Here is a 21,585-nt window from a genome sequence, read left to right on the forward strand (position 1 = left end):
CGTGTCTTGCTCGACACTATCGACTTGTGGGGAGTAACCGTATGTGGTCCCACGCTTCACAGACAGACATGCGTCCTACTTGGGTTTTTACTCATCAACTTAAGTTTTTAGATTGAGTAGTGATGGTTTATTCATCCTTAATATTGTATGAAAACAAGTGATTGAGATTCAATATTTATAAATTAAATTTACCCTACCAATCAACTTAAGTTTTTAGACCGGGTAGGCATGGTTTATTCATCCTTAATATCGGATGAGAACAAGTGATCATGTGTTTGAATCCGTACCTTTGTTGTTTCCTCCCCATTTATAATAATTTTCCCTTGTTGAACATTGTGTCAAGGGACCTTAATTTATAATAATTTTCCTTGTGTCAAGGGACCTTACAAAAAACTAAATTTATGGGACTGATGAGAAATCACATTTATAATTATATTTTTATCAAGAAAGCTGAGTTTAATTGCAAAACCATCCATATTAATTCCTAGTTTAGTTACATATATTTTTGCAAAAAGCTTGATCACAATGAGTAAAAATGAGGAGGAAGTCGAGGCTCAACAATCGCGACAAGTGGAAATTTCTTGGGAGTTGAAAGACCAAATGCTTCATCCATGTTCAAATCTTCCTTCTTCATATCTCCCTCCAATTTTCAAACAAATCCATGCAATAAATTGGCCAAACTTGATTGAACAACCTTAACGCCAAGATTATACCGAGGGCACATCCTCCTTTGAGACCTAAATGGGAGAAGCTCAAAGTATTGACCTTTCACATCAATGTTATTTCCAAAGAACCTTTCTGGAATAAATTCATTTGAATTTTCCCATACTACATGATCTCTCCCAATCGTCCACACATTTACAAGCACTCTGGTTCCTTTAGCTATGTCATAGCCTGCAATTTGACAATCCTCTCGACTCAATCTAGGCACCAACATTGGTCCTACAAGAAGCAGCCTCATCATCTCCTTTATAATCGCGTTGATGTAAGTCAAATTAGCCATGTCTTTCTCTTCCACCTATCTTTCCCTCCCAACCACTTTGTCAAGCTCTTCAGTTATTTTTTTGAAAATGTCTGGTCTTTTCAAAAGCTCTGATAGTGTTCATTCTATAGCCACAACTGAATTCTCAGTTCCCGTTGCTATAAGGTCCTACAAATGTAATTTAAGGTCGATTAGGAACTTTTAATTTGTTAATATTCTAAAAAATAAAAAGTCCTTTTTTCCTTTTTTTTACTCGAAAGAAGCTGGTGACTTGATTCCCTGTCTTTCAAGTTTGACTTCAAGATTAGGATCATCAGCCAACTACAACAAAACATCTGCCATATCTTTGGCCACGTAATTATCCTCTCTTACTTTTTTTTTATTTTAAATTGCGTGGAAATATGAAGAATGAGATGATCTAAATATAGAGATTTTTAGGCTCACAATTAGAAGAGTCCCCTCCATTTTGCAATGTTTACTATTATATTAATGTATGGTATACTTAATTTAATAATAATCGAAGTTGGAAAAAGATATAGCAACATGTGAGTGTGAATATTCCAACTCGTGACCCTTTCATTGAAGATAATTATCTAAATCAATTGAGTTAAATTCAAGTTGGTTGTCATTACAAATTATAACGAAAACTTCATTTTATAGGAGTGACTGACGAAATCACAATTTAGGCGAATTGTAGTAGTCGTCACTGAAGCCATGCATTTGTTGATAGCAACAATTAAACTCAAGGTGAAAATGTTGATAATATTCAAAGAGGAAACAACGAGAATGAAAGAAGAAAAAGTTTAAAATAATTAACAGTTGATTGGGTGAAAATATTTGGAGAGTGTAAAAGATAGATTTAGCAAAAAAAGAAAAAAAAAGAAAAAAAAAAGAAATCTAGAAAAAAAGAACAGTAAACAATATATATAGTTCAAATCAAAGGAAAGTGGAAAAAATTGTGGTGGAAAATTAAAGAGTTGCACATTCAATTAATTTGAGTTAAACAAAACTTTTCATATTACATTTTAGTATTTAAATTAAATTAATATAATTTAATAATTATAGATAATTAATTATGAGGGACATTTTTAAATTTAAAATTTTGTAGAGAAATAAAATTGTCCAAATATATTTTACAAAAGATAATAGATGTTTTTAATCGAGTTATAAATTTATAATTGTTTTTAAAAATAAATTGACAAAACATTTTTATATGAACTTTCACATTTTTGTCATTTAATTGTTTTTATCAACTCATTTCAATCCATGAATGCGCCTAATTATTCATTTTAATATATTTTTATTTTTATTTTTTTAAACATAATTATTTAACCATTAAAAAAATTATAACTTTCAAAATTCCATTTTTAGTTATATAATTAAAAATAAAGTAATTAATTTTATAATTGATTTTTAGGAATAAATTGACAACAATTTTATTCAAACTTTTCTTATTTTTTTACTTTTCTTATTTTTTTCCTAATTTTTTCTGAGTTCATTTTAACTTAAATAAAGATATCAAAACGATGAGAAAAAGATAAAATAAAATTTGGAGGGTGGCGTGAACTTAAAGAGAGAGAGGAGAGCGAATGAGTGGAATTTGACAGGGAGCTAGCGGTGAAATGACAAAATTGTCATCAAACTAATAAACATAAAATATTAAAATTAAAAGATAAAATGGAGAGATAAAGTTTCTTACTGTAGCCTATTTTATGTAGCATAGAAGTATAGATATTAAGCCCTCGAAAAAGTATCTAGAATTTGCCACTGCTCATAATTCTTTGGACGTTTTCTCTTCTTTTTTTTACAACATGTGGGGTGGAGATTCGAACTCATGACATTTTGGTCAGTGATAGATGTCTTAACCATCTGAACTATATTTGGTTTGACTCTCATTGGTGGTTGTTAAGCCTCCCCTCCGACTTCCTCTCCTTATTTATAACTTAGAAATGGAATGAAACAAAATTATTACTTTGTTGGCTACGTTAGCTAGGTCTCCATGATGTGTTTTTGTTTTTACTTTTGTTTTTTAATTATTTCCTCTTTCTCGCCATTTTTTTAAATGTATTTCACCATTTTTATAAATACATTGGAATTTTTAGTCAATTTAAAAAAAATTATAGAGAAACTACTTTTTTTAGTTTTTGAAAAGTTGTTTCTATAAGCTATTTTTTTCAAAAAATAAAATTTATAAAATGACTTTTAAGTACACGATTTGTCTTTTTCCAACTTAGTTTTTGTTCCCAAGGTAGCTAATGTGTGTGTTGTAATAATACTTAATGAACTTCACTGATAAGAAGAAATATATGCATTATCATCCTTTTCAATTTTGTAAGAGAAAATTAGTCCAATACATTTATACTATAACATGATATTATTCACCAGATAATTAATTATTCTTTATATATTTTCACACAATTGTATGACATTGTTTACTATAGCTTTCGGTAAAAAACTGTGGGAGGTTTTATGAAGTTTCTCTTCCTAGCAAAAGCAACCAGGGGAGGAAGATATGATTTTCTTTAACTCTAGAAAATATATATGCTTTTTGAACTCTAGAATTGGACTTAATATTTTAAACCTACAGCCATATATATTTATACATACATATTTTATTGTGAAAATTATGTAATTAACACAAATAAAATGAGGATGTAACAACCTAAGCCACATCAAGAAAACAAGAGTAGCCAACCAAAAGCAAAAATATAAGAACAGAACAAGAATGAGAACTTACAAATTTCAAGAAGATAAGAATATTAATATAAATAAAGGGAATTGATTTATAATTAAATTTTAACCCAAGTACATTTTTATCACAGAAAACTTAGTAGAAATGCGGGATTTGAACTTTGTGACCTCTTGGTCAAAGACATATGTCAATTATTACTGAGTAATTAATCTCATGTTGGTGCAAAGATACCTATTGATTCTTTATTAATGTAGTACATATATTTGCATAATACTTGATCACAGTGAGTAAAGATGAGGAGGAAGTCGAGGCTCAGCAATCACGACAAGTGGAAATTTCTTGGGAGTTGAAAGACCAAATGTTTCATCCATGTTCAAATCTTCTTTCTTCGTATCTCCCTCCAATTTCCAAACAAATCCATGCAATAGATTGGCCAAACTTGATTGAACAACCTTTAGGCCAAGATTATACCCAGGGCACATCCTCCTTCCGGACCCAAGTGGAAGAAGCTCAAAGTCTTGACCTTTCACATCAATGCTCTTTCCAGAGAATCTTTCTGGAATAAAGTCATTTGGGTTCTCCCATATTGCAGGATCTCTTCCAATCGTCCACACATTCACAAGCACTCTGGTTCCTTTAGCTATGTCGTAGCCTGCAATTTGACAATCCTCTCGACTCAATCTAGGCACCAACATTGGTGCTATAGGATGCAGCCTCATCGTCTCCTTCACAATCGCATTGATGTAAGGCAAGTTAGCGATGTCTTTCTCTTCCACCCATCTTTCCCTCCCAACCACTTTGTCAAGCTCTGAAGTTGTTTTCTTGAAAATGTCTGGTCTTTTCAAAAGCTCTGATAGTGCCCATTCTATAGTCACAACTGAGCTCTCAGTTCCCGCTGCTATAAGATCCTGTAAGTGTAAGTTAAGGTCGAACTTTTAACTTGTTAATATTCTTAAAAAAAAAAAAAAGCTTCCTTTTTTTTTTTACTCAAAAAAGCTACCTGTGTAATTGCCTTGACTCCTTGTCTTTCAAGTTTGACTTCAAGATTAGGATCATCAGCCAACTGCAATAAAACATCTACCATATCTTTGGCCACATAATTATCCCTAACTCCCATTCTCCTCCCATTGTGTTCATCTAATACATGCTCCAAGAATCTATCGAACTTCTTGTACAATGCCTTCATCCTCTTCACGTAGCCCTGCAAATCCAAGAAATCTATCCACGGTATGAAATCTCCTATATTGAGCGCACCATGCAAAAAGAACAGCTCCTCCAACATTTTTCTGAACTCATCGGGACTGAAAATAGAGTACTCTTTGGACTGCTCCAAATACTTCTTTCCGAGCACCATCCTGCTTATCACATTAAAACTCTGTGTGAACAAATAGTACTTGAGTTGGATTCCTTTGCCAGAAAATTTGTATATTTCTTTAAGCAAAGCATTGGTTTCTTCCTTGCGTATATACTCCAAGGAATCGAGTCTCTTGGCGCAAAAAAGCTCCGTTACACAAATCTTTTGGGCTTGGCGCCAATAAGGGCCGTATGGGCACCATAGGATGTCGGAATAATCGTAACCGATGTACTTTCCCGCGGCGAGTCTGGGGCGGGAAATGAAATTAAGATCATGGGTTTTGAGGAAAAGCTTCGCCGTCTCAATGGAGGATGCGACGACGACGGGGAAGGAGCCGAAGCGGAGGTGCATTATGGGGCCATGTTTTTTGGAGAGTTGATGGATGGAGTGGTGGGGGAGAGGGCCGATCAAGTTGAGGTTTCCGATGAAGGGCCATGGCTTAGGCCCCGGCGGCAAATTGAGCTTTCGACGGCGGCCGGAGAGGAGGAGGAGGGAGAGAGTGGCAATGGCGACCCATAAAGCTGCGTGAGAAAGCCAACAAGGAGCTTCCATTATTATGGCTATGGGTAGAGGGCAAAACTTGAAGAGGAGGAAGAAGAAGTGGTAGTGATGGAAGGATAGATTGGAGGGCCATTTATAGTTGTCTCTAACTCCAAAATCAACCTTATGGTTTCATCAATAGCATTCTCTTGCAACGAAAAATACTTAAAACTTCAAATAATCTTGTCCTTATTATACTTGAAAAATTGAATTCACAACTCATTAATTTTTATATAAAAAGTGTATATTTTTCATTTTTTTCTCTGAGTTGTCAAACATTCCATAGTGATAACGACAAGATTACTCCAATAAGAGTCTAAGAATTTTCAATTGAAAAATATATGGAGAGAGAGAAGAACAATTGTAGGGGGAGAGAAAAAAATGAAGGGGAGGGAGAGAGGGAGAGAATGAAGAAGAGTGAGAAGAAAAGAAAGAAAAAAAAACTTAAAATTACACTTTTTAGTCTTTTAAGAGTTTTAGGGTTTGAGATAGATTTTAAATTGGGTTCCTAAATTAAAAAAACGGACAATTTGGTTCTAATTTTTAGAAAATAGTTATAAAAGATCTTCTTGGTTCTAACGTTTAGAAAATAGTTCTAAAAGGTCGATCTCGTAGAACCAAAATTTTTTTACTGTCACAATAACTGACGTGGTAATAGTGAGTTTGATATTTTATAAATTTTATATTATTAATACTGACGTGGTAATAGTGAGTTTGATATTTTATAAATTTTATATTATTTTTAATTATATAGAATTTTTTATTCAATTTCCTCCTCTTTTTAATTCTCTCTCTTCCCCTCTCGTTTCCCCATCTCTCCTTTTCTTGTTGGGTGAAATAGGTGTGGTTGGATTTTATTAAAGGTGGGAAAGAAAGTGAAATTTAAGAAATTTATTCACATATACGTTGTGAATATTTCTTTATTGGTTTTGTTAATATTTGTGTTAAAGTTACACATTTGTAACTTTATGTATTGAAGTTACATGGGTTGAAATCACATATATGTTAAACTTTTATTTCTTAAATAAGAAGTTTTTTATATTTATGTGTTAAAGTTACATATGTAAAAAGGCTACGTATGTGTTTAATTTTGAGTGAGAGATTACTTGTTTAGACAAGTACTATATATAGTTGCCGATTTATTCATTTTGAGATATTCAAGCATACCACAATTAGGTATTGTCCTCCCTCTCACAAGAATTCTCTCTTCTTTTGAGTTGTTGTTCTTATTTGTTTTGAGAGCAAGTATCTAAGAGTTCTGTTAGATCTGAGTAGTTTGAGGTTGCAGTTCTACCAGAGTTAGTCGTTATATCCTGTTGAGACGATCGCTGTAGTATGTTAGCAACTTGTGCAGAGCGAATAATTGTCTTTAGGTCAGTGCTATTAAAGCATGTCTCGACTATATATTTATCAAGGTTTTGTGTTTATCAAATTGTCAGTATCTGTATTGTTTGTAGCCAATTATGTTGTAACCTGTTTGTTAGTATTACACAATTTATATATACAACGTATATCTACTAAAGAATAAGGAGGGAAAAAAATATTAACAGGGTCCTAGATGGTGAACTAGAAAGCCACATAGGAAATAACCCAAAAGTTCCTTCACCCCTAAATCTTCCAACACCACACATTTTGGATCCTCAAAACCACACCTTTTAGATCCTCACGTGGGCTAATAGTCATGAAAAGATATTTTTCCAGAGAGAGAGAAAGAAATATAGGAGGGAGGGAAACGAAATTAGAGAAAGAAAGAAAGAATGAGATGATGAAAATAAATAAATCACAAAATTAAAAAGAATATAAAATTTACAAAATACCCAACTCACGATTGACACGTCAGAAATTTTCCGTGCTAACAAAAGTTTGACTCCGTCAACTTTTTAAAACTATTTTTTAAAGGCAAGGATCAAACGGTCAGTTTTTTAAATTGGGGACCATATAAAAATTTATCATTTTAGAAACTAAAAGTGTATTTTACTCAAAAAAAAAGAAAGAAACAAAAAAATAAATAATAAAAGACAAATACATAATTTTTCATACAAAATATTAGAAAACATTGGTTCTCAAGAGGGGCAAAAATAAAATGTGCCTAAAAAACGCCTATTCAACTTAAACACAATCCCAAACTTTTGTACATATACGATGATATTATCATATTTTCTCTCAACTTTTTGATTAGCTGGATTGCACTTCACATCTACAAAATGATGTGAGGTTATACTCAAAACATGTGAATACAAATTTTTTAAAAATAGGTCAAAGCAAACCATCTTTGGCCCTTACTCGGCTACGAATGAGAATATATAATATATGATTTTAAATTTTACAATGTTGAATATATAAAAGAGAAACGACAAAAATATTTTAAATTTATATCCCATGTTTAAAATTTGCAGTTAGACCTATAAAAATACGCAGACAATGACAGAACGGCCAATTTAAAGGGAGAGCACTAAATTACTTACATTACGGCGGTGTCTGTACAAACAATCTAGACTTATATTCAAAGTTTCCCTAGGATTGGTGAGACGAAATAGAGTCACCATAGTCCATTGTGTGCTGTATCTCGAGCTAGAAAGTCCGTAAAAGCCTCTAATATTAACCAATACATAGGAAATCATATATATTTTCAACATATATTTGTCAAACCTAGCAAGAATAAACTAATGAAACTAATTTCAAATAATATCAAAGTCTCTCATGAACCCAATTATGTATTTGTTGGTATGATCTTTAGTAGCTTCTAGGACCTTATAGCGAGTGGAATTAAGAGCTCAACAACCACGATGATGTTAGAGTGGCTACTCTCGGAGCTTTAAAAAAGTCTTAAGATTTCCAACAGGATAATAGAAGAGTGTGATTGAGTAATGGGAAGGAAAGACGGGTGGAAGATAAAAACATTATGTACTTGTCATACATCGACATGATTGTTAAATAATATTAAATATTTTGCCAACTTATCTTCAACAAATATCCTTCAAAAATTTCTAACCACGAGACCAAACACTTTGTCCAAATTCAAAGCTAAATTAGATGTATGACAAATTTATGACCACTAGATCTTACACTTTGTCCATATGTGACAAAAGTGTAACCACCAGATCTTATGTTTTGGACTCTGATATCATATTAATATTCATGGGTTCCATCTCAAAACCAATTGGCCAATTAATATCATTGTCAATTGCTTTTGAGATGAACCCATGAATATTGATAATTCGCACCCCTAGAAATTCTCCAAATGAGCTAAAGTGCGAGGCTTTGTAAGATAAAAATAGACAGAGCTTTCTTCTTACGAGAGATTTTGTTCTCTAGAAAAGAAAAAATTGTAAAACTCCTATTTTTATTGGGTGGAACTATTCTATCATTTCTCGTAGTTGTTACCCTAATTTGTTTAGAGGCTTCACTGTTCCTATTCTCCTTCGTTATTACTTATTCTCAATTTTTGTTACCCTAATTTGCTTAGAGGCTTCACTGTTCCTATTCTTCTTCATTATTACTTATTCTCAATTTATTTTAATTGTGTTCCTACTCTATTCGATCTCATCCTTCTTCAACAATAATTGTGAAAGGTGACGATAAGACTGAACAATTATTGGCCCCAGGCCTTTGCAAAAAATAAAAATATTGGTCCTAGACTGCCGACCACAATATAGCTAAAGACACTAAGACCCTACGTGGCGGGGAAAATCCAAATTGAATTTCATAAAAGAAAGATTTATTGAGAAAAATATGTAGGCGAAAGGTCTATACCCTTAAGTTTTGCGATTTATGCATGGAGGGTGTGCCTAGATATAGTCTTGGCTTAAAGATTATATTGTCAAGTTTTTGCCAATCTCTTACTTTTTTTTCTTTTCTAAATTGCGTGGAAATATGAAGAATGAGATGATCTAAATATAGAGAAGGTCTTTGGGCTCACAATAATTAGATGAGTCCCCTTCATTTTGCAATGTTTACCATATTATTAATGTATAGTATACTTAATTTAATAATAATCCAAGTTGGAACCATTTTTCCCTTCTTGGCTTCTAAGCCTTAATCAGACTAATGTCTCATCAAATGTAGCCCATGTGGTAGAACTTTCCTAATTTCATTAATACAATTTCTTCATTTCAAAAAAAAAAAAACACTACAATAAATTTGGCTTTCAATGACAGTCAAAAAAAATCACGGAGGATAATTAAAAATTATAATTATTTTTTAAAAATAAATTGACACAAAAAAATTTTATATTAACTTTTCCAACTGCTAAACCCTAAATTTTAGGAGAGAAAATTAGTCTAATACACTTATACTATGACATGATATTATTCACCAGATAATTAATTATTCTTTATACATTTTCACATAATAGTATGACATTATCTACTATAGCTTTTAGTTAAAAACTGTGGGAGGTTTTATAAAGTTTCACTTCTCTGGCAAAAGCAACAATCGAGGAAGATGATTTTCTTTTAACTCTAGAAAAATCTATTTTCTATTTTGACTCTAGAATTGGACTTAATATTTTAAACCTACAGCAATATATATTTATGCATATGTAATTAACAAGTTTATATATATATATATATATCAGAACAAGGCACATCAAGAAAACAAGAACGAACAAAAGCAAAAATATAAGACCAAAAAGAACGAGAAGCTTACAACTTCAAGAAGATAAGAATATTAATAAGAAAAAAAGAGAATTAAACTTGTGACCTCTTAGTTTGAGATATATGTCAATTACTACTGAGTTAATTAATTAAACTCATGTTGGTGCAAAGATACATATTGATTCTTTATTAATGTAGTGCATATTTTTGCATAATGCTCGATCATAGTGAGTAAAGATGAAGAGGAAGTCGAGGCTCAACGATCACGACAAGTGGAAACTTCTTGGGAGTTGAAAGACCAAATATTTCAACATATCAAGCAAAGAGAAGTACTATAAGTACTATATCAAGCATATCATTGATATACAACATTTCATATCATGTATATCATTAGTATATCAACATCCATAATCAAGTATATCGATGATATATCAAAGCAAGTATATATATCATTATATCATTAATATATCAACTATATTATTGTTTGAGCTCTGTGTTTATTCAGGTTATATCGATTTCAACATTCAAGTCATAAAAATAGCGATAGTCCAATTTACCCAACCTTTTCTCTTTTTTTTTTTATTTCAACCTTTTCTATATTAACATTACATAAATAAGTTATATATAAATATACATTTTTCTTTTTTTAAGAATGGATGCTGAGTTAGGTTGATATTATTCTTCTTTAACATTACACAATCGTAAAGACTTTAAGCCTAACCATGAGCACGGTGTATTATTCCTCTTCTAAATAAGCCTCGAGGTTCAAAATCCGTACCCCACTTCGAGGCGAAGCCTTCTAGAACATTCATTTACATGTAAATTTAGAAAGTCCCCATCTCATTTTCAAACAAAGATGATTGCATTATTTGTGGCAAGGAAATGGCACCTTGTGGAAAGATGTTTATTTTTTAGTGTCTTGATATGTTGGAATAGGAACTCCTGATTCTTCTGTCAGTTTCTTGTAAGCATTTTGTAATCTTCTTGTCACAGCTCCTACTTGTCCATCGCCAATCACCCGACCATCAATCTTCACAACCTGAAAATCAAATGAATTCACCAGTTAGGTGTTCGATCTTGGTTTGGTTTGGGTTCGGTTCGGCTTGGTTGTTTGTCAAATCTTTGAAGTCAATTGGATTCCTTTTTCGGAACCAAACTTTTCGACCCCAAAAAACCAAACGAATTGATTCGGTTTGGTTCAAAACCTGTTATTTGCATCATTTGTAACCCCTTTTCAAGTTTTTAAGAGGAAGTTACATTACAAGGAAAATGAATAGAACTAATTTCAAACCCTTTTCGCTTTAAGAGATTGTTCATCCCTTCTTTTGTAAGTCTCTCCCTTTTTCTATGAACATCCCAATGTCACATTGAAAAGAAAAATTGTAGCCATAAAGTACTTACTGGGGTCAGTTCTCCCATTGTTCCAGTAGTCCATACCTGCAGGAAAATCCTCTTTAGTTGTATTGAAACACTTCCAACTGGTGAAAGTTGATTTTTTTTCCGTAGCATTTTTGTTCCATCTTTTGCTATGTTTTCAGTTTCTGCTGTATAATCACTACTATATTGAGTTTCCCAGTTTAATGTTTTCAAGCTAACTGTTATGCGTCTGGTGCTTATTTGACTAAAAACAAAACTATTATCAAACGGGGCTTAAAAATTTTCACAAGCATTTTTTTTTCCAACTCGATGTTATGCAAACATTCAACTTCGAATTTTAAAATGAAAATAAGGAAACCTCATCTGCAGTATGGAACTCTGATAGGCTGATTCTTCTCTCCTCCAATACCAACTTCTCCTTCACCACAAGATCCATGACCTGCAACCATAAGATCAAACATTGGTTAAATCTAGGTAAGGAAAAATGTCTAGGCAATCAAACAATCACAAGTCATGGTCGATTGGAATTCTTGAATGATGATTCATCTACGTGGCACGAAATGGTCGACAGCAGATTACAATTCTCCATAGTAAGATATGACAAATATACCTGTTTTTTTTAGTTCAACTACACGTGGAAGTTATAATTTAAACCTCTAACTTTTTAGTCGATGATATATGTCTTAACCAGTTGAGTTATGCTTAAGTTAGCATATGACGAGTATACCTAACTCAGGATAAGGTACAATGAGTGTACCTGCATAGGAAGGTAGGGCGAGCAAAGAGCATGCATATTTCTACAAGAGCAAGTTAGGACGAACATATATAACTAGCTAGTAAGTTGCGTAAGTGAGTGAGCGTCTGTCGTCCAAGGCTAACTGGATAATGGAATTGGCAGAATGTTATATTATACCTTTCCTTTGTCAGGTATGTGTAATAAGATCAAGGTAAGGCCTAATTTTGACAATCACGATGAATTCATACAAGAAATGTACGGTGAAGTTTCATACCGTCGCTCGAGTTATTCCAGGGAGACAATAATCAGCATGAGGCGTCAGAACATTTCCTTTTTTCACTAGGAACTGCACAAGCAAATTGCATCAAACTTATCATTAACTCAAATCCAAGTGCAGAATGTGAGCAAATGAATGTATATATTTACTTTCAACATCAATAAGACGACTTAACAAGTTGAATCAGAAGGGAATGTGCAAGGTCATGAAGCCCTAACAAATCATAAGATGCCAAATATAGCCTAAATGACATTATCACAGGTTATTAATAAATGAGCATTCTTGTTCCCTACACATACTTCAAATATTCTCGAAAACGTAAAAATGGTGGAGGGGGCGGGAGAAGAGCCAAATCCAGGATTCTTTGTCATGTCAAGAAGGATTATATTCTATTGAAATTTGATATCGTATCACCACATGCTTCCGGAGAGTATCATACTTTATAGAAGTTTTGGAACCTGATACTTACAATGTTTGTAGCATTGGTTTCAGACACAAAACCATCTTTGTCAAGCATGATAGCATCACCAGCATTCGCATTGTTTCCTTCGATCTACACATTTCAATCGACTCGATCAATCACGAAAGACAACCAGAATAGACTGGACACTACCCATTTGATATAGTTTCAAGTCACCCATGGATGGTTGATTTGATCAAATACACATCAAATAGTCACTTTTATGTGCTGACTTTGAAATCAGATAACCAGATTGTTGAGTAAATGCCTGCATATACACATTTGCCAATCGAAAACAAAAAGTTGTTTGTGTACATAAAACTCTTGACCGCAAGCCAGCATGATATATCTGATACGACATTATTAGGCATAGCAATAACATTTACTGTGTTACATTCCATTCTTTGAAGAAATTATACGAAAAGGCCTATGATGTTGGAAACTCAATACCTTTGCAAGAATGTTGTTGAGAAGATTATTGTGATGAATCTTCGAATCCAAATTCTGGAGGAAAGATAAATAAATAAATACCAATACTAGCTGACTGAACGTTAGTAATAGATGAGTTGAATCGGCATTTATTTGAATTAAACTTATAAGCACAAATCAAATCACAAACATTTAGAGAAATATCAGAGAAAGGGAATATTCTTACATTTGGTGAATTCCGACGTGTTGTGGCAGTCACTAGACTGATGCCACTCGTGTTGTCATATATAGGGGGTTTCCATTCAGCAAGAACTGAGTATAGTTACAAGAACCTCAAAATATTAAATTTAAAATATACCCGCATGCACAAATTAACATATTATACAAGAGCCATTTATTTACTTGAAGGGTGCTAGCCTAAGAATTTTAAATACTTTTTTTAATAAGAAATGGTTATATTAAGATACAAACACAAGAGAGTACAAGACATTTTCCCTACGCCAAGAAGAAAAACACTTCCAGTTGGCTTGAAGGAAAACAGAAGGAAAACTACTGAAGGATTTAGTTAAAGAGGCTAGTCTAGAAGCTAAAACAAATAATCCTGTAAAAAGAATTCATGAAAATGAAGGAACAAATCTTCAAAAGTTTCTTTATTTCTTTCTATTTGAAGCTGCCAAATGGTTGCACCAACAATCATAGTTCACAAAACCTTCTGTTAATGCAAACAATAAAGCCAGCTTGCCCATATTATTTTTAAATTTTCAGTTGCCCAATGGAACAAACATAAAACAGCTAATGCCAACAATAAAATTTTATGCATAATCATTCCATCTATTACAACTTGAAAAAACATAATAAGTATTCTTAACACCAAGCTGGTTGCATTGATAATAGAACAAGAATTTGCATTACCAATTAAGGTGCATCCATAAAGATTGAACTCAGGGCTCATTCCAGAAGTGACCTGGAAAAAGATGAAAACGAGTTTAAATATATGAACTTTTCCAAATTCCACTAAAATATAAAGGAAATAAATTTACCCCATATTTCTGTGATCTGACATGAAACAATTATTAAACAAAGGTATTATGTATGTTTGAATCCTTAATGTAATAGTCATTCAGTTCATGACAGCCCCTTTATGGAATCCAGTAATAAGCCACTTCAGTGTGTACATAAAGAGCAATTGAAAAATTCAAGCAAAGGATGATTTCAATCGGATTGCTATCCTTTTTTCAAAATAAAAAACAGCCACATGTACCAAAGAAGTATATGCTGATGAATATATTGTCATAATGGTTGGCATAAAACTCTGTTGATGAAAAAGTTCTATTTCCTATCAAAGCCGTACGCCATTTTTTATGTTATGACTAGCGAGTTCGAAAAAAATAAGAAAACAACTTTCTAAACAAATAATTCACAAAAGAGGTTAGAAGGGTAAGGGGGGAGCCTGAGGAACCTTAAAATTACACAACCTTTTTCCCACGTGTTAAAGATAAACGGATGTGCGCATTATCAAACATTCCATTTCGAATTAGAGTTCTGAAAATTGCATCCTTCACCTACAGTTGCATAAAAAAAATATTACAAGGATACACAATGCATCCTCTTTTCAGGAAAGTGCGTAGAAGCTCCTTCTCCCTGGATTTGATACCCTACGGCAAAAACCAGAGAGGTTGCGAGAAGACAATATATTTGCGTGTTTCTGTTCAGTTTATTGGACTGAAACAAAGTCATCCTTTGTGCTCACCTCATCCCTACTCGGAACATTTTTGAAAGCCAATGCCTTTGACGAATCAAATAACCTACAGAAAGGAAAAATAAAGACCAACAAAATTATCAAGGTGCAGCTATATTAACAAAGAAGATCAGTCATGTCTTGCTTGGGCTCCCTTTTACACTGACCTGTCTAAATGTTCGTCGAGCTTAAATATTTTTCCACGATAAACTCGAAGTCCTTCCCAGACTGAGTCTCCACCTTGGACAACAGAATCGAACACAGAAACCTTATACCAGTCGGAAGTCAAGAATGAGAAACCAAGAAAATGCAAAATTTAAAGAAATAAGTTCTATCAACTGCACATGTTCATTTTTCCAAGTACCTTTGCACTATCACGAGGTAAGATCTCATCGCCCACCCATGCAAGTAGCTTCTCATTTGCAGGAACTGGAAGATCAGGAGTAGGCAAGGGCGACATGAGGAGAAGTGATTTTTGCTTCACATGGCGCCTAAGAAAGTTGTAGAGTGGTAGGGTTTGCTCAAGCAAATCGTATAAATTAAATGGGAATGGCTGAAATCAATAGAAAATTTAAGGCATGACCTCATTAGTTTGAATAGGAAAATGTATTCATTAAGGGTGTACATGCTGGGGGAGGAGATAATTGTACTGCATATCAAAGTAGTAGAGAAAATTGATCTTCATAAATGGTATCAACAGATTATATTATATTGTAAAATAGTGAACTCATTTTACTATTAGCAACATAACAATAGTTTTTACCTTCAAGAACAAAATTAAAACTAAACCTCTCATTCAAAAGTAGAAAAAGATGTAACAAAAGCCTCAACAAAAATGCAACTCCAGGAACTGGTGTAAATAGCAAGAAAATATTTTGCTCAGAGAAGAAGTGCAGAGTAAATGACATACCAAAGGATATTTTCTTCCTGCCTCGAAAGCTGTTGATTTATGTACAGTTTTATACCACCATGGAGCCCAAACACCATCTATTGCTTTTGGACCAGCTTCCCATCTGAAAATGTTTCCAAGTTATCATGATAAGCTTATCAATACCTGCAATAAACAGGGAAATAATAGACCATCCATGATAAAAATACAAAAGAAGAAATCTTTGACTAGTTGTTTTTTGATAGGATTGACTAACTGTTTTAAATATCAAAAGCCAACTAAAAGCCAATAGCTAGAGAGAGAAAAGAGAGAAAGATGTATTATATAGTTAGCTCATGTGATTAAATGGATTATATATACACAGTCCAAGCCAATAGTGGAACTGCCTCCACAAGACAACTTTGATTGGACATGCTACAATAAGGCTTTGACACAATTACTAGTTTCACAACTTATAAGAAAATTACAGTTTCAATTTTTGTCCAGTTTTAATCACATATGGAAAGGTAATATATGAAGTCTGAAGTCATTAAACTTTTCTAAAGGAACAGAAATTCCTTACTTCAGCATTTTGTATTGAAAAGGAATGCCAAGGTCTTCACAAAGACCACGTAAGGTTCCCTGCAGATCAATGAAACATAGAAAAGAAAATTTTACAAATTAATTGATGAACCAATTAAAATCTAAACTAAAAGATTAAGCAACTGGAACCAGTGGTAATGCAATATAGAGATCTAGAATTAATAAGTCCTCTCACATTGTCATTGTCATTTCTTTTTTTTTTCTTTTTTTTTTTATAACCCAGCATCAATACCTCTTTAGATTTTTACCCCTATAATCAGGCACCCGTGTCTACCCCAAGGCCCGAACTTGGGAGACGTCAAGGAATTTTAGTATTAAGCTCACCTAAATGTTCGAATGTAGGTGATACCACAAAGTCTCATGTTCTTGCCAATAGAGTTGCCCCTTGGGAGCCATTGCCATTGTCATTTCAAGATTAATAATTTACATCTAAAGTCTCATTAATTGAAGTGAAGTCTTCCACAGGATGGAGAGTGTTAGGATGGAGAGTGTTAGTGTTAAGAATAACTTAAATGATTATCTGAACAGTGGGACGGAGATGTAAGAAGTGTTTTACCCATTAAAAGCATGGTGCTAAGTGATTTTGAAAATTCTAAAGACACTAAAAAACTAAATGCTTTTAGGAATTAGGATAAGCACTTAATTTTAGTGCTTCTTCCAATAATGTTTACAAAAGAAGTGTTTTCACTTGAAAGAAAAGTCATCCCAAACTCCTTCTAAGAAGGTAATGACATTTTAAGACAACAAAACTTAAACGCTCCACAAGGATTTAAGAACCAGAATGAATTTATCATGTCAATCACAACATCATTTTGTATGCTCATGCAAATGGTAAATACCACGTCCTACAATAACTTTTTGGATCTGATTATACTTCATAGATTTGAATAAAAGTGGCTGATATTTAAACTAAAACATGCAAATTTATGCATTATATCATAACCATCTCCATAGTGCAATATAAGTGTGGTAATTAAGAAAGCAGTAACACCTCAGGATCCTTTTGAAGTTCAGCTGCGTCAATGATAGGTGGGGGTCTTCCCAACTCTTTCAGCTCATTGTAAACAGATACCAATTCTGAGAAGCCCAATTCAGAAAAGGTTGCAGGAATGACCTTGTCGTAGGATGGCTGAGACAAGTTCATTAATCTAAGATGGATAAATAAAGAGTGGGGTGGCTATCACTGAAACTAGTAATGTACACAGAACAAACCATCCAAAGAATACAAAACGCATATATGGTTCTTACACTCAACAACTACAAACAAAATTGAACTTCAAAGTCATAAATATATTCCCTTTTCCATAAGAAAGAACACAGAAAATTCTCCAAATTTTATTGTATAAGGGCAACGAAAAGCAAAATGCCAAATTTTGGCCAAAATCTTTCCTAAGCTGGTATTTGTAAACTGATTGATTTTTCAAATAAAAGTTTAATTCATATGGGAGGTACCAATATTAAGAGGGTAATACTGGTATAGTACTATTCATTCTTTTGATACCTTATTGCATACCAACATAATGGTAATGAGAAACAAATTTCACAATTATCTTACCAAAATATCAAGTGGATTTCTCATCAATATGAAGTGCATTCCCTTCTTCACCAAATCACTTGCCAAACCAGGTACTTTTTGTTTAGCTATATGCTGTATGGACATTAAATAAAATAATATCATAAAGTTAAAAAGATGTGCAATTGGTTAAAAAGTATCAGTCAACTATAAAATCACCTCGTAAATTTAGTGAAAGATAAATACTTGTTGAATTACAGAACATGGATTTCTATTAAATAATAATACGGCTAGTTTTTACCAATTTCGGTGCTTTGTTAAACTAGACACAATCTTCTTTTCTTTTTCTTTATCCTTGTGCAAGAACACATGAATGATACACAATGATTAAGCTGTAGCATTCTAGTTGCATAATATTGTCTTTATTTCCCATGCACGCAAGGTTGAACAGTTCATCAGCTTTGAATTGGATAGTGGAGACCTTCTTGAGATGAGATCAAATAAGAGTGCAGAGATCATACATTTTGATTTTATCATATGTTATATTTTTTATATGTATCTATAGGAAGCAGTTCTTCATCCTACCAATGGCCTTTCAAAAGTTTTCAAAGTCTTATTTGTAAAAAGCATACAGCCGATCCCTCCAAATGCCATGTACATCTAGGAACACAATTTCATAGGGTATACAATTGGAAGGAATAGTTAGATCAACCTGTGTCTATCTTATTATTGTCATACTACAGATGAAGAAAGTTTGCATTACCTTGCAAAATCGGAACTTCTTTTCTCCAGGTGCAAAAATGACTTCCTTTATGACCTTATTCCCATCAGGTTCCTATAGAATGCAGGAGAGAAAGGCAATGACAGTGTCCGGCAGAGCAGTTGTTTCTATATAAATCTAGAAACGGGCTCTTAACAAAAGTTTCACTTTTCTACTAATTTTTCCAAAAGTAATAATAATGTAATAACACCAATATATTGGCATTTTTCCTTTCTGCTTTTCAAACAAGCAGTCCTGTAGGAAGAAAATCGGTTGCTGTTGGCTACTTGAAAAAGATTCTTCCATCCAATGCCAAGTGCAAAATTTTCATTATGTTCTTTTTTATTATTTTGGTTTCTGACCACCTCTCAACTAATTTCACAAAACAACCGCTTGTAGACTCTACGATATCTGACATCAAGATACACGTAGAATATTTAATACCAAAATATCAGGTGAGCACCATAATTTGAACCCATGACCTTAATAGGGCATCCAAATTTAAAGCAAGCTTACTTCTCCGCCAAACAGAGGTTAAATTGCATTTTCTTACTCAAAAATGATGGACAAAGTTTTAGTTTCAGTTGTGGAAAGTTGTTCCTGACTATATCGTACACCACTCCCTACCTTCAGAGTTCAAACAACTGGGCAGATTGGAAGTTAAAACAAATGAAGATGCTACGCTTGATGTGCATACCATTTTGGATAGTAGCTCCTCACGGTACGGCCTATCATAACCTGTCACCCGAAGGAAATTTGCATAGAGTGGTTCATCTAGCACTTCCACGTCATCTCTCTGAGGACAAGACAATACATAGTAGATAAGAGCGTGAGCAAGAAACATGTTCTCGTTGAAAACATATGCAAAAGATGGAGTCAATGTGATATAGTGGTTGCATCTAATCTTCTCTGTACTTAACAGGACAAAGAATACCATATGAAATTACGTCTTCATAATACATTCACTCCCAAGTACAATTCAAATCAGAAACTAATAATGAAGTGCCAATGTAGACACAAAATATTAGTAGGTAACTGCTCATTAATGTCTCCAAACTTGTGCTCTAAATCTCAATGTTTCAAAGTTCCACAAATTCATTAAAAGGTGGGTCCATTAGACCAACTTTCAACTAGTTCAAGTCATTAATCCAGATGCATGGCTCTGCTGCTCAATATTGAAGAAGAAGATAAAGAGTTATAACATATTATTTTAACAATACAAACAGCATAAGAGCAATATTAGTGCTTAAAGTCTTGTATGATGATCGATGACTCTGACAGTCAAATTTCCGAAATAATTTAATACAAAAAGCCAGAGGAAAGCCATCAAAAGGTCGCCGATTTTGGAGAAAGGAAAGAAAAGGGGTTTAACTACCACTAAATCCAAAAACTTAAGCATATACTAACCTTTCATATGTACTCCTAACTGCCTCCCTCAATCATGGGTTCGAATATTAATTTAACTTATGAAATCAAACATGTGACAATTATTGATAATTATTAATATTAATTAGTGAAGAAATGACATTGCCCCATGATAACACAAAACCCAAATACGCTCTGATGCTCTGGTAAAGGCTATAGTTATTGAAACCCATAAGAGAAAAACCAATATCCATCCAACCAAAACAATGCAACGGCCAACACATAAATTCCACAAAACTCGAGCTGTTTTCTTCCCCTTTTACTCCTCAATTTCCCAGCAACCAAACCGAGCAAGCAAGCAGTGGATTTTTGGTTCAATGATGACCGAGTGGATCAAAGAATGCAGATAAAAGCTATGGTTCTTGAAACCCAGTAAAGAAAAATCAGTACCCATGCACCCAAAACAATGCAACAGCCACCAACACAAAAATTCCACAATACTCTATGGCTGTTTTCTCCCCATTTTCTCAGCAACCAAACAGAGTAAGCAAACATTGGAATGAGTGACTGAGAAAACTCGAAGAGCACCTGCGCAAAAGAGTACATAAGGCTGGTGCTGAGCGATCTCGGAGTGGACCATAAATGAATCACCTCCACCTCCCCCATCGCAGTGGCGGAGCAAACGGAGACTGATCTCAAGAATCAAAATGCGCTGAGGCTAAAGCTTACAGACCCTGAAGTGGATAAAAACGGAAGATTGCAAACTGAAGAGAAGACTCCAAAAAGAGAGAGAGAGAGATTGAATGAATGGTCATTACCAGAAGATTTCCCCTTAATGGTACACGCATCCCAGTGATTTCTGTACAGTGTTTATTCTCAATTGATCTGTTGTGCTCCACTCAATTGATCCTTCACGTTCTAAAGAATCAATCGATAAAATTAAAAGAAACCCATCATTCAAAGCTAACAAAAAAGGAGCAAAGCAACGCAACGCAAAAACCCACGTAATGTAATGCAAGAACATATCAAACCACTGCTCAAAATTATTTTTTAATTATGTGTTTATTTCATTAATGAAATCCTAACTGAAATGTTATGATAGAAATGTTCTAAAATATGGGTGAGATTGGAATAGTTGGTGATTTTTTCCACTTCTACGACCTTTTACTAATAGTGATGGCACATCAAACAGAAACTTCCTTTTCATCCTATTTTACTCCACTTGTTCATTTTGTGTCACCTCCCAGTTTGCCAAAATTACACATAAAATAATAATTTTTCTTTATTTCTTACTTT

General features: G+C 33.5%; 2 protein-coding genes and 1 pseudogene across 4 annotated transcripts; all 3 read right to left on the reverse strand.

Moving 5' to 3' along the window:
- Window positions 1-520: 520 nt before the first annotated feature.
- Window positions 521-1,447, reverse strand: LOC111018818 (trimethyltridecatetraene synthase pseudogene; annotated as a pseudogene).
- A 2,275-nt stretch (window positions 1,448-3,722) lies between these two features.
- On the reverse strand, window positions 3,723-5,644 carry LOC111018796 (trimethyltridecatetraene synthase). Its single transcript, XM_022295046.2, has 2 exons — window positions 4,675-5,644; window positions 3,723-4,582 (listed from the first exon to the last, which is right to left on the reverse strand). The coding sequence occupies exons 1-2, from the start codon at window positions 5,578-5,580 to the stop codon at window positions 3,953-3,955; spliced, it is 1,536 nt and encodes a 511-aa protein (XP_022150738.1). The 5' UTR covers window positions 5,581-5,644; the 3' UTR covers window positions 3,723-3,952.
- Window positions 5,645-10,798: 5,154 nt separating this feature from the next.
- Window positions 10,799-21,314, reverse strand: LOC111018784 (branched-chain-amino-acid aminotransferase-like protein 1). 3 transcript variants are annotated; one of them, XM_088127270.1, is made up of 20 exons: window positions 21,108-21,305; window positions 20,878-21,023; window positions 19,622-19,720; window positions 18,928-18,999; window positions 18,207-18,299; window positions 17,643-17,780; window positions 16,632-16,690; window positions 16,091-16,193; window positions 15,545-15,733; window positions 15,348-15,448; window positions 15,193-15,247; window positions 14,918-15,004; window positions 14,355-14,406; window positions 13,669-13,754; window positions 13,464-13,517; window positions 13,023-13,106; window positions 12,551-12,622; window positions 11,899-11,979; window positions 11,565-11,600; window positions 10,799-11,202 (listed from the first exon to the last, which is right to left on the reverse strand). In XM_088127270.1, exons 2-20 carry the CDS (start codon window positions 20,953-20,955, stop codon window positions 11,068-11,070), a joined length of 1,674 nt encoding a protein of 557 aa, XP_087983396.1. In that variant the 5' UTR covers window positions 20,956-21,023; window positions 21,108-21,305; the 3' UTR covers window positions 10,799-11,067. The 3 variants fall into 3 exon arrangements, 2 of the variants coding, with proteins under 2 accessions (XP_087983396.1, XP_087983397.1); XM_088127271.1 differs by lacking the exon at window positions 17,643-17,780 and having other exon boundaries at window positions 21,108-21,306; XR_015792721.1 differs by lacking the exons at window positions 10,799-11,202; window positions 11,565-11,600 and adding an exon at window positions 12,298-12,418 and having other exon boundaries at window positions 21,108-21,314.
- Between the last annotated feature and the right edge of the window lie 271 nt (window positions 21,315-21,585).

Source organism: Momordica charantia (genome assembly GCF_013281855.1).
Source record: "Momordica charantia cultivar OHB3-1 chromosome 8 unlocalized genomic scaffold, Mcharantia_2.0 BLBB01000008.1, whole genome shotgun sequence".
Taxonomy (NCBI): domain Eukaryota; kingdom Viridiplantae; phylum Streptophyta; class Magnoliopsida; order Cucurbitales; family Cucurbitaceae; genus Momordica; species Momordica charantia.

Bases quoted from the DNA above. Each gene is read 5' to 3' on its own strand.
- LOC111018796 (XM_022295046.2), bottom strand. From the start codon at position 5,580: ATGGAAGCTCCTTGTTGGCTTTCTCACGCAGCTTTATGGGTCGCCATT. The intron at 4,583-4,674 runs GTAGCTTTTTTG...TTACACTTACAG, and splicing joins GAGTCAAGGCAATTACACAG to GATCTTATAGCAGCGGGAAC.
- LOC111018784 (XM_088127270.1), bottom strand. From the start codon at position 20,955: ATGGGGGAGGTGGAGGTGATTCATTTATGGTCCACTCCGAGATCGCTC. The intron at 19,721-20,877 runs GTGCTCTTCGAG...TCTTGTCCTCAG, and splicing joins TTATGTACTCTTTTGCGCAG to AGAGATGACGTGGAAGTGCT. The intron at 16,691-17,642 runs GTGTTACTGCTT...ATTGATCTGCAG, and splicing joins AACTTCAAAAGGATCCTGAG to GGAACCTTACGTGGTCTTTG.